Below are 24,700 nucleotides of genomic sequence, written 5' to 3'. Positions count from 1 at the left end.
GAGTGGAACTGTTCGTGGCTGCATCAGTCGACTCTTCAGAAACACAGTGACACGGTTCTTGGTGTCTAGAGGTTAGCTCCTGGGCTCATACTCACTACTGGATACCGTACTTCTGTGGAGCCAGTCCTGTTGATGACATGTTTTGGTTGACGGTGTCTGTCCAGCATTGATGTAGCGGCAGATGATAGGCGTGTGACCTTCTTGACACTCGGGCAGAAAGGGACATGTCTTGGCCAATCCTTAAGGTTTCCCAGGGTGATAATCATCGTCTTGCTTCACTCTGATTGGTTCTTACAGTTTGCTTCGTGATATGGAGGCTTGTGGTGGAAGCAGACTCCATACACAGTTTCAAATGTAGATATGATAGAGCCCAATAGGCTCAGGAATCTGTACACCATTTGATTGACAGTTGAGAGGCGGGACCAAAGAGCTAGAGCTCAACCCCCGCAACCACAACTAGGTGAGTACAACTAGGTGAGTACACACACCAAAAGTAAGAATGCTGAGTGCTTCCCTGGAGCCAATACTCTCCCATCAATGAAGCAGTGAACACCTTACGTGAATGTCCAACCAACATTCACCTTATTCTTAAAATAGTGTCTAGACCTCTTAACAGAACCATAAGACACATTTTGGCCCATTTAAAACAGCATCAAGAAAGCTGACTAGAATCAATGACCCACTTCCATAACATTATAACCCCTCAGGAGTTATTACCACAATTACCAACCCATAATGTACGCTTTTTCTAACAGCCTTGAAACCATTTACCAGAGTAAATGGCCAATGGTCTACCTGTTCCATTTCTAACTAGGCTGGAGACCACTTACCTGAAAGCCCCCAGTCAGTGGCCCTCTTCAAACTTCCAACCCAAACCTTCAGTGGCCAGCATCCCTCTAGGGGCACTACCTCCAACTCACTCCAAATTCCTGCTGCCCTTACCTTGAGAGGAGGAGCTCCAGTGTGCCCCAACTCCCTTCCCTGCACCCATTACTTCTCCAGTTCGGCTCCAACTTCTCTGCTCAGCCGTCAGAGGTCCCTAGGGTGAAGCTAAGTATTGGTTTCCAGGCATCTGGAGCTTGGTGGTGGTGGTGGTGGTGGATTGTGGTGGTGGATTGTGGTAGTGGTGATATGGTATGATGATTGTGGTACCCATGTCTCCCTTACTCAAATATAAATTAATATTGTTATATATATTTTGCATACTGTGCATATTTAGGCATTGCTTAGGTTAGGTGTTTAGGTTCTGTTGGCGGTTATTTGTATTTGTTGCACGTGGGTGAAGCATTTACAGCGTTGTAGTTCGAACAAAAGTCGCCTCCGAAGCACTTTTTCCGGAAGTGTTCGGACGTCATCAGTTGTAAGTCGAGTGCAAACCGTTTTTCATTCATAAACAGGGGGTTTGGCGGATGCTTGGAATGAACTTTAGCCTTTGTTTATGAGAACGGGCCGGTTGCCTCACAGAAGGATTAGGGTGGACTGGACCACGGCCAAAGTTCACACTTTATGCAAGCGAGGAGTCACAATAACGTGGCTAAAGTATGTTGACCAGACCACACACTAGAAGGTGAAAGGACGACGACGTTCCGGTCCGTCCTGGACCATTCTCAAGTCGATTGTCTTCACACTTTATTCCGGCCCACAGCGATAACGAACCCATTCAGTATAATGTATGGAGAGTGAGCATTAAGCCAAGACCTGCATCATTTCTCAACCAGCTGCATGCGATAGTTCATATATTACACTATCGACTGAGCTTTCTGCGTTCAAGAAGGGTTTCGTTAGACAAAACACGGGAGAATGTTTCAGAATTATACGTGTAGATAGAAGCCAACTTGTGCTGCTGTGTGACATATATAAGATTTAAATAATACAGCTATTGACAGTGGGTTATATAAAGAAGAATTAACACAAATCCACTTACCAGCTGTATTTAAAATAGAAAACGTTTACGTAGGCGTTAAGAGGATAACTACAAATGAAGTTTAAAGTTACATATACTAGATACGCCTCGCGATGAGTTGTATCTGGTGTATGATACAGGCGAGGAGTAACAATAACGTGGGTGAAGTATGTTGACCAGACCACACACTCTAGAAGGTGAAGGGACGACGACGTTTCGGTCTGTCCTGGCCCATTCTCAAGTCGAAACGTCGTCATTCCTTCACTTTCTAGTGTGTGGTCTGGTCAACATAGAACTCTTCATTTGATCGGTGAGTTAACACATTTTATTCCTGATATAGAGACTCCATTAGTCCAAAAATACAGAGAGTTAATAAGCTTGCCGAGTAAATGTTATTACTTCGACAAGAAAAAAGTTATGGATCAGTTCCAAACGTCCGTAATAATCATTATCGGAAAGTATTAATATATTTTTTTCAAAAGTATACTGCGGGTGAAAAATATAGTTTTGAAAAAGTTAAAGAAATCAAGTGAGGTATTGTGCAGGCGACGAGTCACAATAACGTGGCTAAAGTAAGTTGACCAGACCACAGACTAGAAGGTGAAGGAACGACGACGTTTCGGTCCGTCCTGGACCATTCTCAAGTCGATTCAAGTCGACAATCGACTTGAGAATGGTCCAGGACGGACCGAAACGTCGTCGTCCCTTCACCTTTTAGTGTGTGAGGTATTGTTTTCACTGGCATGCAAGAAACTTTCAATGTCCAGTAAAAAAAATGCATTTTATTAAGCATGAAGAGGAGGTCATTACTATCCTTTCCATTTCATTGTCAATAGCTGCTTGTGTAATATCGAACGGGATAGCATTATGGGATTTAATACAACAAGTGTTGGGATCCAGTTCCATTGGAAAATTATACAGCGGCAATAATGGATGGATTTCCTAAATTGAGTTTACCACGAATGATTGAATCTACAATTACCAGCCGGATAAAATATTAATACATTACTACTTAATTTAGTAGTTAATAAATGTCAAGATTCATATATTGTATTCTGCATCGCGGTTCATTTCTTTGGATATGTTGTCCTTAGCCTGAGAAATCGAGAATGATACCGCTAAAAATGGGTTATAGTTAGTGTAGTAGTAGTTATATAGTCTAGTTAATGTGTTATAACAAACAATTGTTAAGTTTATATATATATATATATATATATATATATATATATATATATATATATATATATATATATATATATATATATATATATATATATATATGTCGTACCTAATAGCCAGAACGCACTTCTCTGCCTACTATGCAAGGCCCGATTTGCCTAATAAGCCAAGTTTTCATGAATTAATTTTTTTTCGACTACCTAACCTACCTAACCAAACCTAACCTAACTTTTTCGGCTACCTAACCTAACCTAACCTAAAAAGATAGGTTAGGTTAGGTTAGGTAGGGTTGGTTAGGTTTGGTCATATATCTACGTTAATTTTACCTTCAATAAAAAAATATTGACCTCATACATAATGAAATGCGTAGCTTTATCATCTCATAAGAAAAAAAATTGAAAAAATATAATAATTCAGGAAAACTTGGCTTATTAGGCAAATCAGGCCTTGCATAGTAGGCCGAGAAGTGCGTTCTGGCTACTAGGTACGACATATATATATATATATATATATATATATATATATATATATATATATATATATATATATATATATATATATATATATATATATATATATATAGCCTCAGATATATATTGCGAGCAAATTCCCCCACAAATGTACTAAAATTAATTAGATCATCATGAATTCCATAGGCTTTGACATTGATAATATTTCATTGAACAAATTGTTCGTAATGGGGAGAACTCTGCTAACCTTTAATTTATTACCAGAGGAAATAAATGATACTGTTTCCTTAGAGGCAATTGGGAATTTAAGAATTTCGGTGGAATTCAATTCTGAAATAATCAGCAATATATTAGTATTGCCTTTTGACCACACAACTGGAGTTATGAAAATAAATACTGACCATCATTTTATTTGGGACCGCAGTGGCTAATTAACATGAATTTCTTGGAAATAAAGATTTGAAAAAACATTTTAGAGAAAAAAACAATTTATATCGGATGTTATTTAGCAAACAATATAAAGATTCTTTCAGAAAATTAATGCAATTTCTGTAGTATTTACTTTAAATATGTTATATCAAAAATCACCGTTATTCACAGGCAATTTGGTTATTTGGTGATTAAAAAAAATATCTCCTGGGGTCATAATTGCGATGTTGGATACTTTCAGGGCTGGAATAGAATTATCTTCGTGATAGTTGAAACATTTGCTGCTAGATTTTATGGATTAAAAATTATTTATGTTTGGATAATGAAAACAATGTATGGATTCCTATTTCGAGGACCATATGCCATGCTTTTTTACCTATTATCTATGTCGACAGTAACTACAGTCAACACTAAATAAATGTGAAACTTTATTTAAGTTTGGTGAATATATATGACATGGGACATCAGGCAAATGATTAGCAGATTAGCAAATGCTAATTTCGAAATGCCAAAATGCAGACGAAAATTCTGTTTGGATAATGTTGAAAGGTGCCAGACATTGTCCGATGAACAGCTTTAAGCTGACCTATATGCTGGGTTATGTCAGTGATTGACAGCTTACAAAAAAATACGTTTTCACTAGCTAGTAAGATTTGTCTTTGGTGTTGATATGCTGCTGTTCCCTGGAAACACAAACCGAAACTGTACTATTTTCCGCTTGTTACAACGGGTAATAAAGTTGTTACATCTTGGCTTAATGTGTTTATGACGTATTAGAACCTTGTTACAACTTGATACATTGGTTGTTATAACTGGTTAGGAGGTGTTAAAACTTGGTCGAACGTTGTACCAACGTCGTAGTTTCGGTGTGTGTTTGGCGGGTTGTTGTTGTTGTTGTGAAATTATTAATTTTCGTTGATAATTATATACTCTTTATTTGTTCTTGATGGGAAGAATGTTACCTGGCTTGCAGGCGAGGAGTCACAATAACGTGGCTGAAGATTGTTGACCAGACCACACACTAGAAGGTGAAGGGACGACGGCGTTTCGGTCCGTCCTGAATCATTCTCAAGTCGATTGTGAATGGTCCAGGATTATGAATGGTCACAATCGACTTCAGAATGGTCCAGGACGGACCGAAACGTCCTTGTCCCTTCACCTTCTAGTGTGTGGTCTGGTCATCAATGTTACCTGGGTTGTTAGTGCCTATGGACAGACCTACTAGCTCTCCACAGTTGCTGAAACAATAATAAATGAAATGTGTGTGCAAACACCGTAGACTTATATGCCCACCATGACCCTCAGTGTGTTGTTGATATCCTCAAAATGCATCCGGAGTCTGCCAGTGCAGACCGCTAATCACATGCCTCTGTATGACTAACCATCCTGTGTGATGGGGATTTTATAGCATCACCTAGTTAGCTTTTTTGACACACTGTACTCCACTTCATATAGTCTAGGGTAGCTGCACTAATGCAGATGTACCTAATATGTTAATAAAAAAAAAAAAAAGTCCTGACTTTGTCGCTGTCACTCTTGCCTTTATCACTTATGACTCTAGGAATCAATCTCAAAAAAGCTCCAATAAAGAACACAAATAAAAACCAAAATATTCTTTGCTTCAAACCAGATTACATCTGCCACTGATCACCAGTTTTATAAATCCCGTTTTTGGACTCGGAAGCTTGAAAAAACAATTACGTGATTGTTACCGAGGTCAACTAGTGACCTAGGTACTAAATTTGGTACTCTAGGGTACCAGGTACCAAATGAGGAAGAGAGAGGAAGCCTCCTAGAATTGGAGAGTAGGAAACAATTCCTAGTGGTTGCTATCACACCGATCCAGTCTCCTGAAACCCACATCAACGGTAAAAATATGACTGTTTAGGCAAGGTTGGCCAACAATACTGTTTAAATTAGTTATCTGAATACGAAGTTGTTTAGGATATCGTATACCAATTAACTTGAATCAGTTTATGGGACTGATCAGATCCAATTATAGAGTTCAAACTCACTTTTAAGACAAAGTTTTCAAACTTCCTTCCCAAGCGTAGGACATACCAAGTATAAAGAAGATTCGTGCTACAATCATTGATCCTTTCTATTCTATGTTATATATATATATATATATATATATATATATATATATATATATATATATATATATATATATATATATATATATATATATATATATATATATATATATATATATATATAATCAAATAGGGTTTTGTACCGACGTGGCTTCATGCTTGTTAGTTGAAACTGAGACACAGCCAATTCAATAATGCCACATCTGTCTCGTTAGGATAACTGGACTGCGAAATCTCACCAACTGTTAATTTTTTTGTTATCTATCAAACATTCACACATTAATGAATCTAGATGAATATATATGTATATGTATATATATATATATGCGAACAAGCCTGAATGGTCCCCAGGACAATATGCAACTGAAAACTCACACCCCAGAAGTGACTCGAACCCATACTCCCAGATGCCACGCAACTGGTATGTACAAGACGCCTTAATCCACTTGACCATCACGACCGGACAAAATGAGGTGATAGCCGAGGCTATTTGAACCACCCCACCGCCGGCACTCGGATAGTAATCTTGGGCATAGCATTTTACCAAATCACCTCATTCTTTGGGGCACACGTGAGGAACACAAATGCGAACAAGCCTGAATGGTCCCCAGGACAATATGCAACTGAAAACTCACACCCCAGAAGTGACTCGAACCCATACTCCCAGATGCCACGCAACTGGTATGTACAAGACGCCTTAATCCACTTGACCATCACGACCGGACAAAATGAGGTGATAGCCGAGGCTATTTGAACCACCCCACCGCCGGCACTCGGATAGTAATCTTGGGCATAGCATTTTACCAAATCACCTCATTCTTTGGGGCACACGTGAGGAACACAAATGCGAACAAGCCTGAATGGTCCCCAGGACAATATGCAACTGAAAACTCACACCCCAGAAGTGACTCGAACCCATACTCCCAGATGCCACGCAACTGGTATGTACAAGACGCCTTAATCAACTTGACCATCACGACCGGACAAAATGAGGTGATAGCCGAGGCTATTTGAACCACCCCACCGCCGGCACTCGGATAGTAATCTTGGGCATAGCATTTTACCAAATCACCTCATTCTTTGGGGCACACGTGAGGAACACAAATGCGAACAAGCCTGAATGGTCCCCAGGACAATATGCAACTGAAAACTCACACCCCAGAAGTGACTCGAACCCATACTCCCAGATGCCACGCAACTGGTATGTACAAGACGCCTTAATCCACTAGACCATCACGACCGGACAAAATGAGGTGATAGCCGAGGCTATTTGAACCACCCCACCGCCGGGGTGGGGTGGTTTACTATCCGAGTGCCGGCGGTGGGGTGGTTCAAATAGCCTCGGCTATCACCTCATTTTGTCCGGTCGTGATGGTCAAGTGGATTAAGGCGTCTTGTACATACCAGTTGCGTGGCATCTGGGAGTATATATATGTATATGTACATATATATACCTATTAATATCTGTCCATCTAACAATCCATCTATTGTGTGTTCAAGCCCCAAGCGTGTAAAGCCAAGCGCTTGCTGCTATCCAAACCAAACTTTGCAGGGTGCTTGATGGGTGGTAGGGGACGGTCATAGTCGGGGTCAGATTCACTGAACTCTTACAGATAGAAAGATCAGAGCCTCCCTGCAATCTCTTGCGAGTCCCATGAAGTCTGAAATATTATTTTACCCAGAGAGCTTCTCAGCAGTTCATAAAATTGCATGTTCAGAGACAGAGAGATGGAGGAGGAGGAGGAGGAGAAAATGGCTAAGGAGTTCTGATCGAGAGATATAACGTGGGAACAACACATTCAAGCGCAAATCTCTCTTATAAACATCAAGTTTAATGAAGCAAGCAGAGCAGTCGAGTGTTACCACACACACACACAGACACACACACACACTCAGACACACACACACACACACACACACACAGGTGGAAACTTAGTACCCAGATGAGCCACAGAGACGTTAGAAAGAATTTTTTCAGTGTCAGAGTAGTTAATAAATGGAATGCACTAGGAAGTGATGTGGTGGAGGCTGACTCCATACACAGTTTCAAATGTAGATATGATAGAGCCCAATAGGCTCAGGAATCTGTACACCAGTTGATTGACAGTTGAGAGGCGGGACCAAAGAGCCAAAGCTCAACCCCCGCAAGCACAATTAGGTGAGTACAATTAGGTGAGTACACACAGACCTCTGTTTACCCAGTCTCTAACCTAAACAAACATCTTTCTCTCTCTCGTTTAAAACCCTCCAAGCAACCCAGCACCCCACCTTGAGACCCCGCTCAAGCACCTTTCTGAAGACAATGGTCCAGGACGGACCGAAACGTCGTCGTCGTCCCTTCATTTCCCAGCGTGTGGTCTGGTCTTCCTGAACCCACTCTAAAGAACCAAGCCCCTAAAAGTGTTCCCAAATACGGACAACCTGGAACTCAATGAACCCACTCAGTAAGCCGGCCACCTCGATCCTCCCCATAGTGGGTCAACCATCGGAACCCACATTCCATCTCTCCTATCATCCCATTCATTAACGAGATCTCCCATCTTGTGTGCTCCTGAGCAGCGACGGCACCTCTCCTGCTTGCCGTACCCTTCTCAGAAGTACCCTTCTCCCCTACGGCGTAACCATTGCAAGAGGAGAGGAAAGGGGGGGAACTGCCGTAAATCCGATAGAAAAACCGAGGAAATACCGATGCTGAGATAACGCAGAGGAACTGACATTGATGGTATCAGCAATGGGCTCTGGAGCAATGGAAAGAGTGTATTATCGCTGAGCAGAGAGAGGGGGGGAGGTGTTATGGTGTGTGTGTGTGTTGGGGGGGGGGAGAGAAGGTGTATTCTCCTATACGTGAGATTGTATTAGATTCCATTGCAAAAGGAAATCGTTTATCGATTACTATTTAGAATCCAATAAATTCGGGGATATCTGAATTCCATTTTAGCATCCGCTGTGTAAATTTAATATGAAACATAAGGATGATATAAAAGCCGATAACGCTGATAACGAACGCTTACTGCCGGATAACGTGCGAGAAGAGCCGGATATCCTGCAGTAATCCGGCCCTCGCGTGCCGGCCGGTAACACAAAACGTGAATAATTATTGACATTATACACAAGCCTCGCAAGGGATACAATGAAACTGAAACACAGAAGAGAATATGCGTATAATGAAGCATTATCTACGAACTGTGTAAGCTTATAATGAAGGGAGGACAAACATCATCGGGATGAACAAATCCACAAGGGCCGTGACGAGGACTCGAACCTACGTCCGAGAGGATCCCAGACAATGCCTTAATCGACTGAGCTACGACATGGTAAAAGAATTGCAACCGGGAAATTATCGTTGGGGTCAAATGGTTTTCAGAGAAGCTTGAGGTCCTCGGGAAGAGGACTTCGGTGCGTCTCAGTTGCAAATAAAAAAGTGGTGATGATTGACAGCTGATAAACATCAATGCATCTTGAAGTTTTGAATTAATAATATGAATAAAATACACCGCTACTAGTACTCCCTCCCTCTCCCTCTCCCTCTCCCTCTCCCTCTCCCTCTCCCTCTCCCTCTCCCTCTCTCCATCTCTCTCTCTCTTCCCAACCACTTGGGCTGGACGGTAGAGCGACGGTCCCGCTTCATGCAGGTCGGTGTTCAATCCCCGAGTGGTTGGGCTCCATTCCTTTCCCCATCTTATCTCAAATCCTTATCCTGATTCCTTCCATGTGCTATATAGTCGTAATGATGTAGGGCCTTCTTTTGAAAATGGCCTCTCTCTCTCTCTCTCTCTCTCTCTCTCTCTCTCTCTCTCTCTCTCTCTCTCTCTCTCTCTCTCTCTCTCTCTCTCTCTCTCTCTCTCTCTCTTTCTCTCTCTCTCTCTTTCTCTCTCTCTCTCTCTCTCTCTCTCTCTCTCTCTCTCTCTCTCTTTCTCTCTCTCTCTCTCTCTCTCTCTCTCTCTCTCTCTCTCTCTCTCTCTCTCTCTCTCTCTCTCTCTCTCTCTCTCTCTCTCTCTCTCTCTCTCTCTCTCTCTCTCTCTCTCTCTCTCTCTCTCTCTCTCTCTCTCTTTCTCTCTCTCTCTCTTTCTCTCTCTCTCTCTCTCTCTCTCTCTCTCTCTCTCTCTCTCTCTCTCTCTCTCTCTCTCTCTCTCTCTCTCTCTCTCTCTCTCTCTCTCTCTCTCGGTTTTTTAACAAACTCATTGTACTCTGCCAACAAGGAGGTCAGTTCTTATCTCAGCTCATTATAAAGCCTAACAATAGCAGTTGCAGTATTATGAGGTGATTTAACTGTATTTAAACAGAATTGTATATAGTTAGTTTACTTAATTTGTTGAATATAAACTTTTCGCGTGAACATGTCCCAAACAGGAGTCAGGTGACTGGGCGAATTGTTACATAGGACGTCGTTATGGTAGCCCGTGTGTACAGGTTAAAATACCTCCAGGTTTTTAACAGATTAAGGAGCAAGTCAAGAAGAAAATTCTCCCAACTATCAAAAGTCGCCACAGAGCCAAAGTAGCGGAAGGAAGATCCACTGCGATATGGTACGAACTGGCCACTGAGTACTACTCTTTCAAGCCTGACAAAAAGATATCCAGAGTCGTTGCAGTAGCCATACACAGACTCAGACTTGGTTACAAGTGCAGCTGGGAGGTAACTCAATTACGGGCTCGCCATAGCCCGTGCTACATGAACATTTCGTTCTGAGTAGCTAAATCTAAAACAACAACAACGACAACATGGCCCACTGTCATTTACTTGGGTAGGTTGGTTCAGCAACGGCCTAGCTTCTTGTTGGGTCGGCGTTCGATTAAAGCTGATTTTAGTAAATGAACACCGTTCCTTAATTTCCAGCGTCTTGTCCTCGTACTCCTTCGAAGTGTAATATAATTTTAACAAATAAAGTTCTAATAATAACCTTACCTTAATTTCCTAAGACCAAGTGGGTATACCTTAAGAAAACAACATTCTGATTTACACACAGATAATCACAATAGCGTGATGCATCAAGTGAACAAATTCACAAGGGCCGTGACGAGGTTCGAAACCTCGTCACGAGACACTGATGACACTTAAAATCCCTTGATTGTGGTTCATACTGGCTTGAAACGAGCTGATTTGTCTGGTTATCTAACTAATGTGCAATTCCCGAGAAGGAAATGAAGTGTACCTAGTTGTGAAAATAGGTACAATTCATTTCCTTCTATTTCTGATTTTTTTTTATTTTTTCCAAGCCTCTGCTGTAGGGGGTAATATCATATGAGCTGTATACTGCCTGTCTGTTTTTCTTTTTAATTCACTAGCGAGGTTTCGCGCTTAATTGTTCATTTCCACGTCTGCATAAAATTAAACTCATGGAGCAAATTATCCTTGCTCTTAATGCACTTTAATTTAGACGCTGTCAACGACAACGTGAAATTAGAACACCACAAAATTGATGCTCATTTGGGATATCAACGTTGATATAGAGAGGTTAGAAAGCACCCCCAACCAGGAGGCCTGGTCGACGACCGAGCCGCGGGGACGCTAAGCCCCGGAAGCACCTCAAGGTAACCTCAAGGTAGGTGGGTTGGTCGGGTTCATACGCTTCTGCTCACGCAAAACTATGGAGTATATATGTGGGTTCGAGCCCCGTGTCCGGGCAGAACACACAGGGCCGAGCCCCCATGTCCGGGCAGAACACACAGGTTCGAGCCCCCATGTCCGGGCAGAACACACAGGTTCGAGCTCCCATGTCCGGGCAGAACACACAGGTTCGAGCCCCCATGTCCGGGCAGAACACACAGGTTCGAGCCCCCATGTTCGGGCAGAACACACAGGTTCGAGCCCCCATGTCCGGGCAGAACACACAGGTTCGAGCCCCCATATCCGGGCAGAACACACAGGTTCGAGCCCCCATGTCCGGGCAGAACACACAGGTTCGAGCCCCCATGTCCGGGCAGAACACACAGGGCCGAGCTCCATGTCCTCCTTAGCAGGAAAGGGCAAATTACACTAATTTCCAAGCTCGCTAATTAAAGCAACATCCATCCGCACTAAGACTCATCTGTCCTACTAATGTTAGACTGGGGAGCCTGGGAGAGGGGGGGGGAGTAGGGGGTGGGGAAGGGGGGAGAGAGAGACCCGGGCGCCGCCGGGGGTGAACAGGGATAAAGGGAAAAACGGTGAAAAGGGGGAAATGATTTTGCTATTTCAGTGACTACACACACACACACACTCTGGATTGTGTGTGTGTGTGTGTGTGTGTGTGTGTGTGTGTGTGTGTGTGTGTGTGTGTGTGTGTGTGTGTGTGTGTGTGTGTGTGTGTGTGTGTGTGAGCGCGCGTGTGTGTGTGTGCGTGTGCGTGTGCGCGCGCCCGCAAGTAAAAGATCCGCCGGGCCAAAGATTAACCTTCAGAGTCTCATCTTAACACCATGCTGTCATCATCCAGTAGCTTAGACGACCTTAAACTCCGTTCCCGCCCTCTCACCGCTTCTGAAAGCCGAGCTATACCGTGGCCCTCCGACCCTGGCAATGCTCCTCCATGGCCCTGGCCCTCTCTCCTCCCCTTAGACTCCATCTAGTGTCCTCCTTGAAGGTCCTCCTCCATGTCCTCTAGCCTCCTCGACCACCATATGCCCGTGACAACAGGAGACTCGGGTAATTTACGACTTTCCACCCCTCGTTCCACAGGCATTAAGAACCAGCTCAATTCGAGCGGTTAGGTGCCGCCTGACGAGGCTGTATGCCTCCGAGGCTTCGCCGGCGGTGACACCTCTAACTCGTAAACCAGTTCCAAGAGGACCCTCGCCCTGGTCAAGCCTCCGAACGCCGACCCGGTCCTGACGGGTTCTGGTCGTTGTGTAAATCTGAAGGTGCTCCGGCACAGTGCGGGACTCGCACAAGGGCGTCGACCCTAAAATAAATCTTTCTCAAGGGTGCTTTTGAGCACCCCAAGTTCTCTTGCCCCCTCTTAGCCTCTGGGTCGTAAGATACATATATTTAACAGCTTGGTATGAGGGTATTAGGGATGTGGGGGGGGGAAGGAGGAAAGAAATGGCGTTCGAAGTCCCACGTTGAAGTGTCTACCAAATGGGGCGTGTCCATGTCTGGTAGATTTGAGAATGGTCGATGGTCACAATCGACTTGAGAATGGTCCAGGACGAACCGAAACGTCGTCGTCCCTTCACTTTCTAGTGTGTAGTTTGGTCAGTATATTTCAGCCACGTTATTGTGACTCCTCGTCTGCATGTCTGGTAGATGTCTGTGTAGATAGCCATATGAGTCTATTTACACTGTTGAATTTAATCATTTCACGTCCGGACCTTAGCTCCGTTAACATAACATGTGGTAACGGCAGTACACGTTAATAACAGAACCAAGAACCATTCAGGGAACCAACTCATCATCATTATATCACATCACTGCTAAAATACAAGTGTGTAAACAGCCCAATTAAGTCTCCATTCGCACACATTGAGAAGAGAAAACGCAGCGTTCACGAAGATTCAGATCAAGTCCTACACTCACAATCATTCACAACCACTCACAACCACTCACAACACTCACGATGTACTCATAACTCACAATTTCTGTCGCCAAACAATTAGAATGTCTCACCTAACAGTTGTGAGAGCCAAGAAGCGTCTCTCCCTACATCATGTCATCCCCTTGAAATGACAGTGCTTTGAGTAGTAATTAGTTGGTCGAAAAAATTACCAATATGTAGTGATGGACCCCCAGTAAACCACATTTTGTATTATAATGAGTCTCTGCTGTCTGTATAATGAGTTCCTGCTGTATATTTATGTGTCCACAGGGACTACGTAACGTTGTCAATATAATGTGTCCCACAGGACTTCATAATACAACCCCACGGTCTATATAATGTGTCCCTGTTGTATACATATACTGTAATGTATCCTACGAGTCACCTCCTAATGTTACCCCTTCGAATCCTCTCTTCAACCACAGTCAACACTCGAAACAAAACATACATAAACATTGTGATGTGTCGCCATGTCGACGTGTTAAATGCGAAATGTTTTCACGGTACAATGAGCTATAAAAATCTTCCAACCTGATGCAATATTCCCCCTCTGGTTGCAACACTCCCATTGAATGCATTTCTGAGTGCACCTCAACAGCTTCATTCGTCACGATTGCTCTGGGTTTTCGTGAGTGCACTCGAGTATGTTTGAGTGTGTGACTTAATGACTGAATTGAAGACTTGTGGCAGCAGATTTCACTCCGCGAGAGAGATCAGAGCAATTCTGGAAAAAACTTTAAATATTGGCTAGCATTTGATGCATGAAAGAGCTTAAGAGAGAGAGGGAGTGGAGGTAGGGTGGACCAAACTGGGGCAACAGAGCTAAGAGGAAGATTGGGTCAGAAAGGAGAGAGAGAGAGAGAGAGAGAGAGAGAGAGAGAGAGAGAGAGAGAGAGAGAGAGAGAGAGAGAGAGAGAGAGAGAGAGAGAGAGAGAGAGAGAGAGAGAGAGAGAGAATGACAAAATACATAGAAAGTGAGAGAACAAAACCACGAGACAGAGAGACACAATACAGGAAAGCTACTGAAAGAGAGTGGCAAGAGACGCAAAAACAGACCCTGGATCATTCTGTTGAGTTGAGAGAGGAGGAAAGTGCTGTTGAGCCGTATAGGAAGAATGAACAAAAGTATATTAATCCTCTAAATACAGATAAGTAAGGGAAGAACATATGTTGACCAAACCACACACTAGAAAGTGAAGGGACGACGACGTTACGCTCCGTCCTGAACCGAGAGACCGAAACGTCGTCGTCCCTTAACTTTCTAGTGTGTGGTTTGGTCAACATATTTCAGCCACGTTATTGTGACTCCTCGTCTGCAAAGAATATATATTTATATATTCTTATATATATTTATAAAATATATATAAAAATATATATATCAGAGTTCTCATCGAGCATACGTGTAGTTGTTTCTCATCTTTAACATGCTAAAAACTGAAGTGGTATACCATAGTAAACTGTTTACCATTACCTTTACTAGTTCTCTCTCAGATAATATCCCGCAGTTTACTCTGGCTTTAGCGACAATAATAAAAAAAATTCAGGAATTAAAAGTTAATTTTTACGTTTAATATATACATACATTAATAATGAAAAAAAAAATGTATTATAGTAAAAAAACACATTATAGAACATTTTCGCTTCAGAACGAGAGAATTTATTATTTTACAGGTCATTTGATAGAGTTAATTTTATATTCGCTCCAGTGAACCGGATAACATATTTTATAAACATTCAAGAAAAACTGAAAGCCTTTACTTGCAAAAATTTTAAATTTACATTCCAATTATTTTTAACAAATCAATATATATTTATAAAACATTAATGAAGTTGATTGACTCGGGAAAACGGGTTCACATTTACTTGGGAGGATTTACATATACCTGGGAGGATTCATATATACCTGGGAGAATTCATATGTACCTGGGAGTATTCACACATACCTGAGAGGATTCACATCTACCTGGGAGGAAAACGTCGATCTTAACCACGACAATTGTGGTAGTTCTGGAAGTAAAACTTCAGCAATTCACGAACACAGCCACAAAAGCAAATGTCTTTTAAATTGTCAGAGTAGTTAAAGACAGTTCAAGACTTTTAATGGAGGCTGAAATAGCGTGATAATCTATTTTAGACTTTACAGGTTCTAATTGTGCCTATATATATATATATATATATATATATATATATATATATATATATATATATATATATATATATATATATATATATATATATATATATATATATATAATCTGTAGTTTCATGCAAGTGTTTTGAAAGACTTTTAATTATAAGAATTGAGGCTGTTGAATGTTGACTTCAGTGGACGGTGAATTTGTTATTCAACCCATCCTTCTTTTTAGATAGTACATTTTGTAACTATCTGGACCATCGTATATATACTCGCGTAATGAACAATTACTAGAATTGGTACAATTTACTTTACAGAGTCAGAAAATAAATAAACTAAAAATACAAATTTAAATATTCCTCGGCCTAGTATAGCACACATATGTACTATATTAGGTCTAGTAAAGTTAGGTTAGTTTAGGCTTAATTAGCAACATATATACAAAGTCATTACCGGTTTGTCCAAATTCATTAGCACCAAATTCTATTGTGTTGGTTTCGGGGCATAGCGTCCCCGCGGCCCGGTCATCTCCCAGGCCTCCTCTTTGCTGGACTGCTCTACCAGGCTGTTGGACGCGGCTGCTCGCAGCCTGACGTATGACTCACAGCGTGGTTGATCAGGTATCTTTTGGAGGTGTTTATCGAGTTCTCTCTTGAACACTGCGATTGGTCGGCCAGTGTTCTTTCCCACCCTTATGTGTAGTGGAAACGATATCCATATAGTTGCTATAAATGTTATCCAAACAGGAGAACGGGCTGGATAACTCATCATCCAGGGATGAATCTTGCAAGTCAAGTAAGGAATACATGATTCAGAAAGCGAAGAATAAAACGAAGATGGTGCGAAGGAATATATGATTAAATTAAAATTTTAAGTTACCCAGAAAAAAGATTCGAGAATTAAAATTATATATATATTAATTATTTGGTTTTATATTACCCATGCAATCATAACTTTCATCTATCTTAATATGGCTTCTGATAATGTACATTGAGCTAAATTGTGTTCTTATAATTAGTCTCCCTCAATCATATTCACTTTCTCTCGTTTGATCCGAATCTGACCATTTCCTTCGGATTATTTTAATCCTGTTAATCCCTATCTAACCCTTTATTCCTTACTCCATCACTTTCCACGCTATTCCTGCCTCTCACGCTTTTCAGCACTCTCGGCCTCTCTCTATAACCCTCTCTATCACTCTTTTCCAAGTTCTGCGTAGCTTTCAACCCACATTCTGCATTTTCTTGAGGTTTCTATCATTTTTTTCAAAGTACTAAGTGATTCATTCACGCATTCCATCACTGCCCCTCGCCCTTCGTCACTCTCCCACGGTCTCCATCACTCTCAATACTATGGATAGTGATGAGTATAGGGATAGCAAGATGAGAAAAGGAATAGTAGAAAGCTCTCTATCACTCTTTAGCAGCCTTATACCACTATGTAACTCTCTCTCTCTCTCACTCGTCCAAGTTCTCTCTCTCTCTCTCTCTCTCTCTCTCTCTCTCTCTCTCTCTCTCTCTCTCTCTCTCTTTCCTTCCCTCTCTCTCGGGCTCGGACTGACGCTTGTTCTCTCTCTCTCTCTCTCCCCGACAGATCCGGAGGTGGATACGTCCCAAGTGGAGGTGGTGCAGGGGTACAACGCTTCTCTTCCCTGTGCTATTCGGTCTCCGCCCCTCGACGCCCCTACCCTCACCCTCTGGTACATTGCTACAGGGGAGACGCCAGTGTACAGGTGCGTGGGTGTGTGGGTGTGTGTGTGGGTGGGTGTGTGGGTGGGTGTGGGTGGGTGTGTGTGTGGGTGGGTGTGAGGGTATTTGGGTGTGTGTGTGTGTGGGTGTTTAGTTCGGTGTGTGTGTGGGATTGTGGGTGTGGGTGGGTGTGGGGTATATTTAAGCAGATGCATGTTTGGAATGTTTTGGAAAGAGAGGGAGAGAGACCAAGAGAGACCAAGAGAGAGAGAGAGAGAGAGAGAGAGAGAGAGAGAGAGAGAGAGAGAGAGAGAGAGAGAGAGAGAGAGAGAGAGAGAGAGAGAGAGAGAACAAGAAAGGGAACAAGAGAGAGAGAGAGAGAAATGGGGGTTTGAAGTTGCCTTCTCATTCCGTTCACACCACCACCTCTCTTCCCTGTCCTATTTCACCTTCCATTTCACCTTTCAAATTTTAACCCCCCACTTCTCTTTCTACCCTTTCCTTTCCCCTTTCCCTCCTCCCTATCATCTTGTCTCCTTCTCTGAACCTAAAACCTTTTCTAGTCCTCTGCCTTTTCTTTCCATTCTTCCTATTATTGTTTTGAGTCAGTCCTTCTCAAACCCACAAGTTTAACTTCACAACAAATCAGATTTTTTTGTCATGGCTACATTTTCTATCTCCCCCATGTCTTCCTCTATCCTTGTCTTCTTATCTCCTTATCTTCCTACTTCCTCAACCTCAGATTTCCTCCAGTTCTCTCTCTCCTCTTCTTTCCTTTTAAGCTTCTCCAGTCATTCATCTCTCTCTCCTCATGACAATTTTCTCTTCTTTGTCACTACCACAGAAAGATGCTTCCTTCTTCCTTCCTTCGTACCGTCATTTCCTCCCTGTCTTCTCCCTACAGAGAGGGAGGATGTGACGGATGGTGAACGTGTCAAAGCGATGGCTGAAATTACCTCACTGCCGCCAGTGCCAGCCCCACAAAGCTCTATATTTTATGTCGTGTTCAAGAACGACCTCCAGCATTGAACTTTGTGCCGAGGGTGGAGGATGGTGGGTAGAACAGGGAGGGATAGTGTGGATAGGGGCGAGGGGGGATGGGAAGGGGGGTTGATTAGTGTCTTTTCTATAAGTACTTATCTATTAGTGGCTTCAGGGAAGTGAGTTTAAAAGCTCCGGCAGAAACCTGCTCTTTCTGGCGAAGATCGACTCAGGCGAAGAAGAGATATTACCTCTATTTCGTATACTCCTGGGAGGGAGAATGCCTGTAGGGGTAATAGGATGATTGTAGTGATAATAGGATGATTCTTGGGATAGTAGGATGATTCTGGGGATAGTAGGATGATTCTGGGGATAGTAAGATGAGACCTCCCTTGTCTGGTGTAAATCGTCTTTAATAGGATAATGACGCCATTACCGTGATATCTTCCAAGATATCTGATTTGAAGAAACATGCAATCAAACTTGATTGCATGTTGAAAAAATTGAAAAATTGAAAAAATTTAAAAAAAATTGAAAACTTGAAAATATTTAGGACAATTTCAAGCCAAACTTGAAGAGAGGTGCAGTTTAAAAGGCATGTATATATATTAATGATATATATTTTTTCGATTTTAAGTAGAATACGAGGCTCTCAACTTTGGGTTATGTTTTCAGACAATTACACAAATAGGTAAATAAAGAGGACATATTTATGACCTATGTTGTGTGAAATTTACTATTATTATTTAGGATAAAAATCCCACACTTGTGTATTTGTGAAATGTATGAAAGAAAATTTACACCAAGTCTTTCACACTCTCCTGAGTGCTTTGTTAAGGTCTGAGTGTGGGATTAGGACGAGACTTACTTCTCAACGTCTAATCAATGTATGAATGTCTAATCGATATTTGTATGTCTAATCAATCAATGGGTTTTATTCTATGTTATCATGTCTGTGAGAAGACATTACTGTTACTATTTTAATTATTGTTATTTAATTATTTTATTATTATTATTACAATTTATATGTATTATAACTATTATTATTGTTTTCATATATTTATTAATTTTTATACTTTATTATCATTATTATTTGCATTGTGAGCATGTCATAAATATCTCAGTATCGTCGCCATTCAGTGAATCTTTATTGAAACAGCTTAATCTCCGAGGCTCGCCTGTCGTGACTATTCTTCGTGGAGGCGAATTTAACTTTATTCCTCTGGAATCCCAAACAGCCATTCGCTAATTTAGTTAAGAGATGTAAATGGCAATACTCTAAAAATATATTAGAAAAATGGCCATTTTTTCTAAAAATATATATTAGAAAAATGGACATTTTTTCTAAAAATATATTAGAAAAATGGATATTTTTTCTAAAAATATATTAGAAAAATGGACATTTTTTCTAAAAATATATTAGAAAAATGGCCATTTTTTCTAAAAATATATTAGAAAAATGGACATTTTTTCTAAAAATATATTAGAAAAATGGACATTTTTTCTAAAAATATATTAGAAAAATGGCCCTTTTTTTTAATGTATTTCACGGGGTACTGCATCCAGTCACAGCATTTATAGGTCTCTAAAGCAGAGATGTGTCTGGTCTGTGTGTCTCGGTCCATGCGGGTCGGCGTTCAATCCCCGACCGTCCAAGTGGTTGGGCGCTATTCCTTTCCCTCGACCCATCCCAAATCCCTCGTCTCTCTCTCTCTATGAAAATTAAACAATTAACTATAAACGTAAGATATGCGGTGATCAGACAGAGTTTCTTAAAACACTAAAATAACGTGTGTTTTTTTTCAAAGGTTTCATCACGCAAGCTTCAATAACCTATAAAACTTGGCATCAAGCTGCCAACCTAAACATATTTACACTACTCAAAACAAAAAACAAATAAAGTGGCAAATGGACGCCAAACAACGCACAGCAAAATATTAACAAAGAAAAGAATATCAACTTCGTAACAGACACAAAAATGTAAATAAATAAAAATGTGCAGTTCTTGCTAGCCAAACAAAAAAATTAACTATGAAATCAACAAGAACAACAAAGACAGCAAATAACAACGAAGCTCCCCCTAGAAGGCACCGTCGCACGATGATGGACGACGTCCGTTTGTCGACGTGCGACAGGTCCTGGTAATTAATGCAAACCGGTAATAATAGAATGAAAAATGGCTTCCTAAGGCGAGCCTCATAGTTACCCGGTGCGGTCACCAGGAAACCTCATAGATCATGCCCTCACAGGTCACCAGGGAACCTCACAGGTCATGCCCTCACAGGTCACCAGGGAGCCTCACAGGTCACCAGGGAACCTCACAGGTCACCAGGGAACCTCACAGGTCACCAGGGAGCCTCATAGATCATGCCCTCACAGGTCACCAGGGAACCTCACAGGTCACCAGGGAGCCTCACAGGTCACCAGGGAGCCTCATAGATTATGCCCTCACAGGTCACCAGGGAGACTCACAGGTCATGCCCTCACAGGTCACCAGGGAACCTCATAGATCATGGTCTCACAGGTCACCAGGGAGACTCACAGGTCATGCCCTCACAGGTCACCAGGGAACCTCATAGATCATGCCCTCACAGGTCACCAGGGAACCTCATAGATCATGCCCTCACAGGTCACCAGGGAGCCTCATAGATCATGCCCTCACAGGTCACCAGGGAACCTCACAGGTCACGAGTGAGCCTCACAGGTCATGCAAGAGCCTCACAGGTCATGCAAGAGCCTCACAGGTCATGCGAGAGCCTCACAGGTCATGCGAGAGCCTCACAGATCATGCAAGAGCCTCACAGGTCATGCAAGAGCCTCACAGGTCATGCAAGAGCCTCACAGGTCATGCGAGAGCCTCACAGGTCATGCGAGAGCCTCACAGGTCATGCAAGAGCCTCACAAGTCATGCGAGAGCTTCACAGGTCACAGGAAACCCTCACAGGTCACAAGAAACCCTCACAGGTCACAAGAAACCCTCACAGGTCACAAGAAACCCTCACAGGTCACAAGGAACCCTCACAGATCACAAGAAACCCTCACAGGTCACAAGGAACCCTCACAGATCACATGAAACCCTCACCACTCACAGCCCCCCAAAAGGACCTACAACACATGTTTTTATAAAGAAAACATTCAAAACCGTCGACAACAAGCAGTAAAATAGGTACCTGGGTGTTAGTCAGCTGTCACGGGCTGCTTCCTGGGGGTGGAGGCCTGGTCGAGGACCGGGCCGCGGGGACACTAAAAACCCCCGAAATCATCTCAAGATAACCTCAAGATAACATAAAACCAGAAACAGACAACGAACCATCAACACTAACAAGAGAGCAACAAATGGGTCTGCAAGAAGCAATACAAGTTGACAAAAAAAGCACTCCAGCAGATCAATAGTCATGTTGATGTCACGTGTCCCACGTGTAAGGAAAAGGACACTAGAGTCTTATTGATGTAAGACTTCCCCTCTCCACTATCATCCCTCCAAAGCCAACCCTCACCCATTTTCTCCCGTCCAAAATAAAGACTGGAAAAAGGCTGCTGCTGCTGCTGCAGCAGAGGTGGAAGACCCTTAACAGCCAAAACACCCAAAGGTAATTCACCATCAACAACAACAACAGGCTAACCAGGTAGATGGCCACCACTGGTGCGAGTTGAATTTGTAACGAGCATTCAGTCTCTGTGCATTTTTCTCCATTTCCCTTCGTCTCTCTTTTCCTTCGTCTGTATGTCTCTCTCTCTCTGTCTCTCTCTCTCTCTCTCTCTCTCTCTCTCTCTCTCTCTCTCTCTCTCTCTCTCTCTCTCTCTCTCTCTCTCTCTCTCTCTCTCTCTCTCTCTCTCTCTCTCATTCCTTCATTCTCCATCTCTTTTTCTAAACTCATTCCAGAAGCATCAGGACTTTTGTTGGAAGGAATTCTTTGAGTGAAATAATGTTAGTGTCTACGTCCCCCTCCATTGATCCTTGAACATTAACCCCGTCTACATGCTGTCGTTACATCAATAGATCATTTTCTTTAGCATTCCTCGTGGCACAAACTTAAACAGGTCAATTCCCTCACCTTTTGCGACACTAATCTCGCGAGAACTTTTCTGCTAAAGTATTTCTGCTCTGATTACCTGTTAGAGTTGTTTATGAGTTGTTTATCGGTTATTCTTTGAGTGGTTTTCGCTACTATTCACTTCTCTTTTGCCTGCCTTATTCCCTTGCTTTATTCCTTGCTTGTTGGTTTGCTTGCTTTCTTCCTTACTTCTTTCCATTTTTCGAAACCAACCACTTGGGCTGGACGGTAGAGCAACGGTCTCGCTTTATGCAGGTTGGCGCTCAATTCCCCGACCGTCCAAGTGGTTGGGACACTATTCCTTTCCCTCCGTCCCATCCCAAAGCCTTATTCTGACCCTCTTCCCAGTGCTATATAGTCGTAATGGCTTGATGTTCTCTCCTGATAATTCAATTCAATTCCATCTTTCCTTCCTTACTTTCTATTCTTATTCCTTAATTGTTTCTACATTCTCCTTCCTCTTTCTTCCATCTCTATTACCTGTCCTCCACTCCTTCTTTCTACGCTAATTTAAAATATTTATATATTTAATAAATAATTTAAAATATTTATATATTTAATAAATAATTTAAAATATTTATATATTTAATAAATAATTTAAAATATTTATATATTTAATAAATAATTTAAAATATTTATCACAACTACAAGAGTCGTCTGGGATTCCCCTGTCAATATTGTATTATTTTCTCACTATGTCTTTGCTTTCTTCCTTCCCTCCATCTCTGCTCTTTCTCTCACTTTCTTCTCTCCCGTTTCCTTTCTCCTTCGTGCGCTGAGACGCATGAATTGCTTCTAAATTCTGAGCCATGTGATCATTCTTACGAGACGGTATTGTGCTGTGGGCGTGGATCTTTCTGGTTCAGCTCTGACAAATTATTATGCACGAACTTCTCTACCGGCGTTTCTGATTGGTCTATTCCTTGCCAATTTCGACGAAGGACTTGTGGAATGTTTTTTTTTTCTCTTCAAAAGTTTTTCTCTCTCTCTTTTCACTGTCTTTCTATGTCTGTTCTGGATGTGTCTGTTTCTATATGTTCGTTCTATCGTTTGTTTTACTGTGTGTTTATGTGTGTGTGTGTGTATGTGTGTGTGTGTGTGTGTGTGTGTGTGTGTGTGTGTGTGTGTACTCACCTACTCACCTATTTGTGCTTGCGGTGGTTGAGCTCTGGCTCTTTGGTCTCCTGTGTGTGTGTGTGTGTGTGTGTGTGTGTGTGTGTGTGTGTGTGTGTGTGTGTGTGTGTGTGTGTGTGTGTGTGTGTGTGTGTGTGTGTGTGTGCGTGGGTGAGTGGTTTCCTATTGTCACATACTCGGCAGCTCTTGTTAATTCCCCACAGAGACTTGTTGAGTTAAGCTACTTAAGCATAATACACTCAAGTGATACCATATTTATTATATTCCACGGTAATTTGTCCTCAAAATCAACAAGCTTATATCCAAACCTTCATGCAGTATATACTCATGTCTTTCCTGAATTTAAACTTTTCAAATTTTTATATCAATTGTTTTGTGTTCTATTTTATGTGAAAATATTTAAAACAATTTTTAAATCTCTGTTATTATTTGTATATTTCAGTTTTGTCACTCCTTATTTTTCTTCTATCTAGAGAATGTTAATTAAGTTTTTTAAATGCTTGTTTATAGAGGTTTTAATTCCTGAAATTAACTTTGCCAGGGAGCTGCAGTTCAACCTTTAACTATGACTTAAATGTTGGAGAACTGTATTAGGTTAGTTAAGGCAGACTTGTTCTCCCTGAAGGCATATTGTTTTTTATTTACTAAGTAAATAAAAAATTCACGTACGGTTTTTTTCCCCCAGTACCTTGTAGTGTATGTATACCAGAGAGATACTGAGACATGTATACCAGAGATACTCTGGTATGTATTCTAGAGATAATGAGACGTGGCGTAGCTGGTCTTGTCCCTTGCCTCTAACAAGGTATTACAGATTCAAGCCTGTAGTTTGGGCAACATTTCAGAAGTTTACCTGAGTTAATGTATTTTACATTCATGTATTAAGTGAATGGAAGTGTTATTCTCAGATAGTTAGAGTGGTATATGTATCGTCAGTTACATATACCACTCTCGACTGAGAGTGGACTGAGCTATATATCGACTGAGCTATATATCGACTGAGCTACGGGATCCGTTTATCACAAGAGGCTACGGAATCCAGTAAGTTCAGTAGAACTTCGGTTTCAACCTTTTACCCTGTCGTAGCTCAGTCGATTAAGGCAGTGTCTGGGATGCTCCCG

The 24,700-nt window shown here is 41.8% G+C and overlaps 1 protein-coding gene across 2 annotated transcripts in view; it reads left to right on the top strand.

Moving 5' to 3' along the window:
- The window catches only part of LOC123759537 (nephrin), a 500,550-nt gene that overhangs the window by 312,289 nt on the left and 163,561 nt on the right, over nucleotides 1-24,700 (top strand). For both annotated transcript variants that reach the window (XM_069335264.1, XM_069335263.1), the window contains one exon: nucleotides 17,315-17,453. In XM_069335264.1, the coding sequence (XP_069191365.1) occupies nucleotides 17,315-17,453 (139 nt within the window). The remainder of the gene's footprint in view (nucleotides 1-17,314; nucleotides 17,454-24,700) is intronic.

Source organism: Procambarus clarkii, chromosome 32 (genome assembly GCF_040958095.1).
Source record: "Procambarus clarkii isolate CNS0578487 chromosome 32, FALCON_Pclarkii_2.0, whole genome shotgun sequence".
Lineage (NCBI taxonomy): Eukaryota > Metazoa > Arthropoda > Malacostraca > Decapoda > Cambaridae > Procambarus > Procambarus clarkii.
The sequence above is the reverse complement of the archived record's forward strand: the minus strand, read 5'-3'. Positions and strand labels throughout refer to the sequence as shown.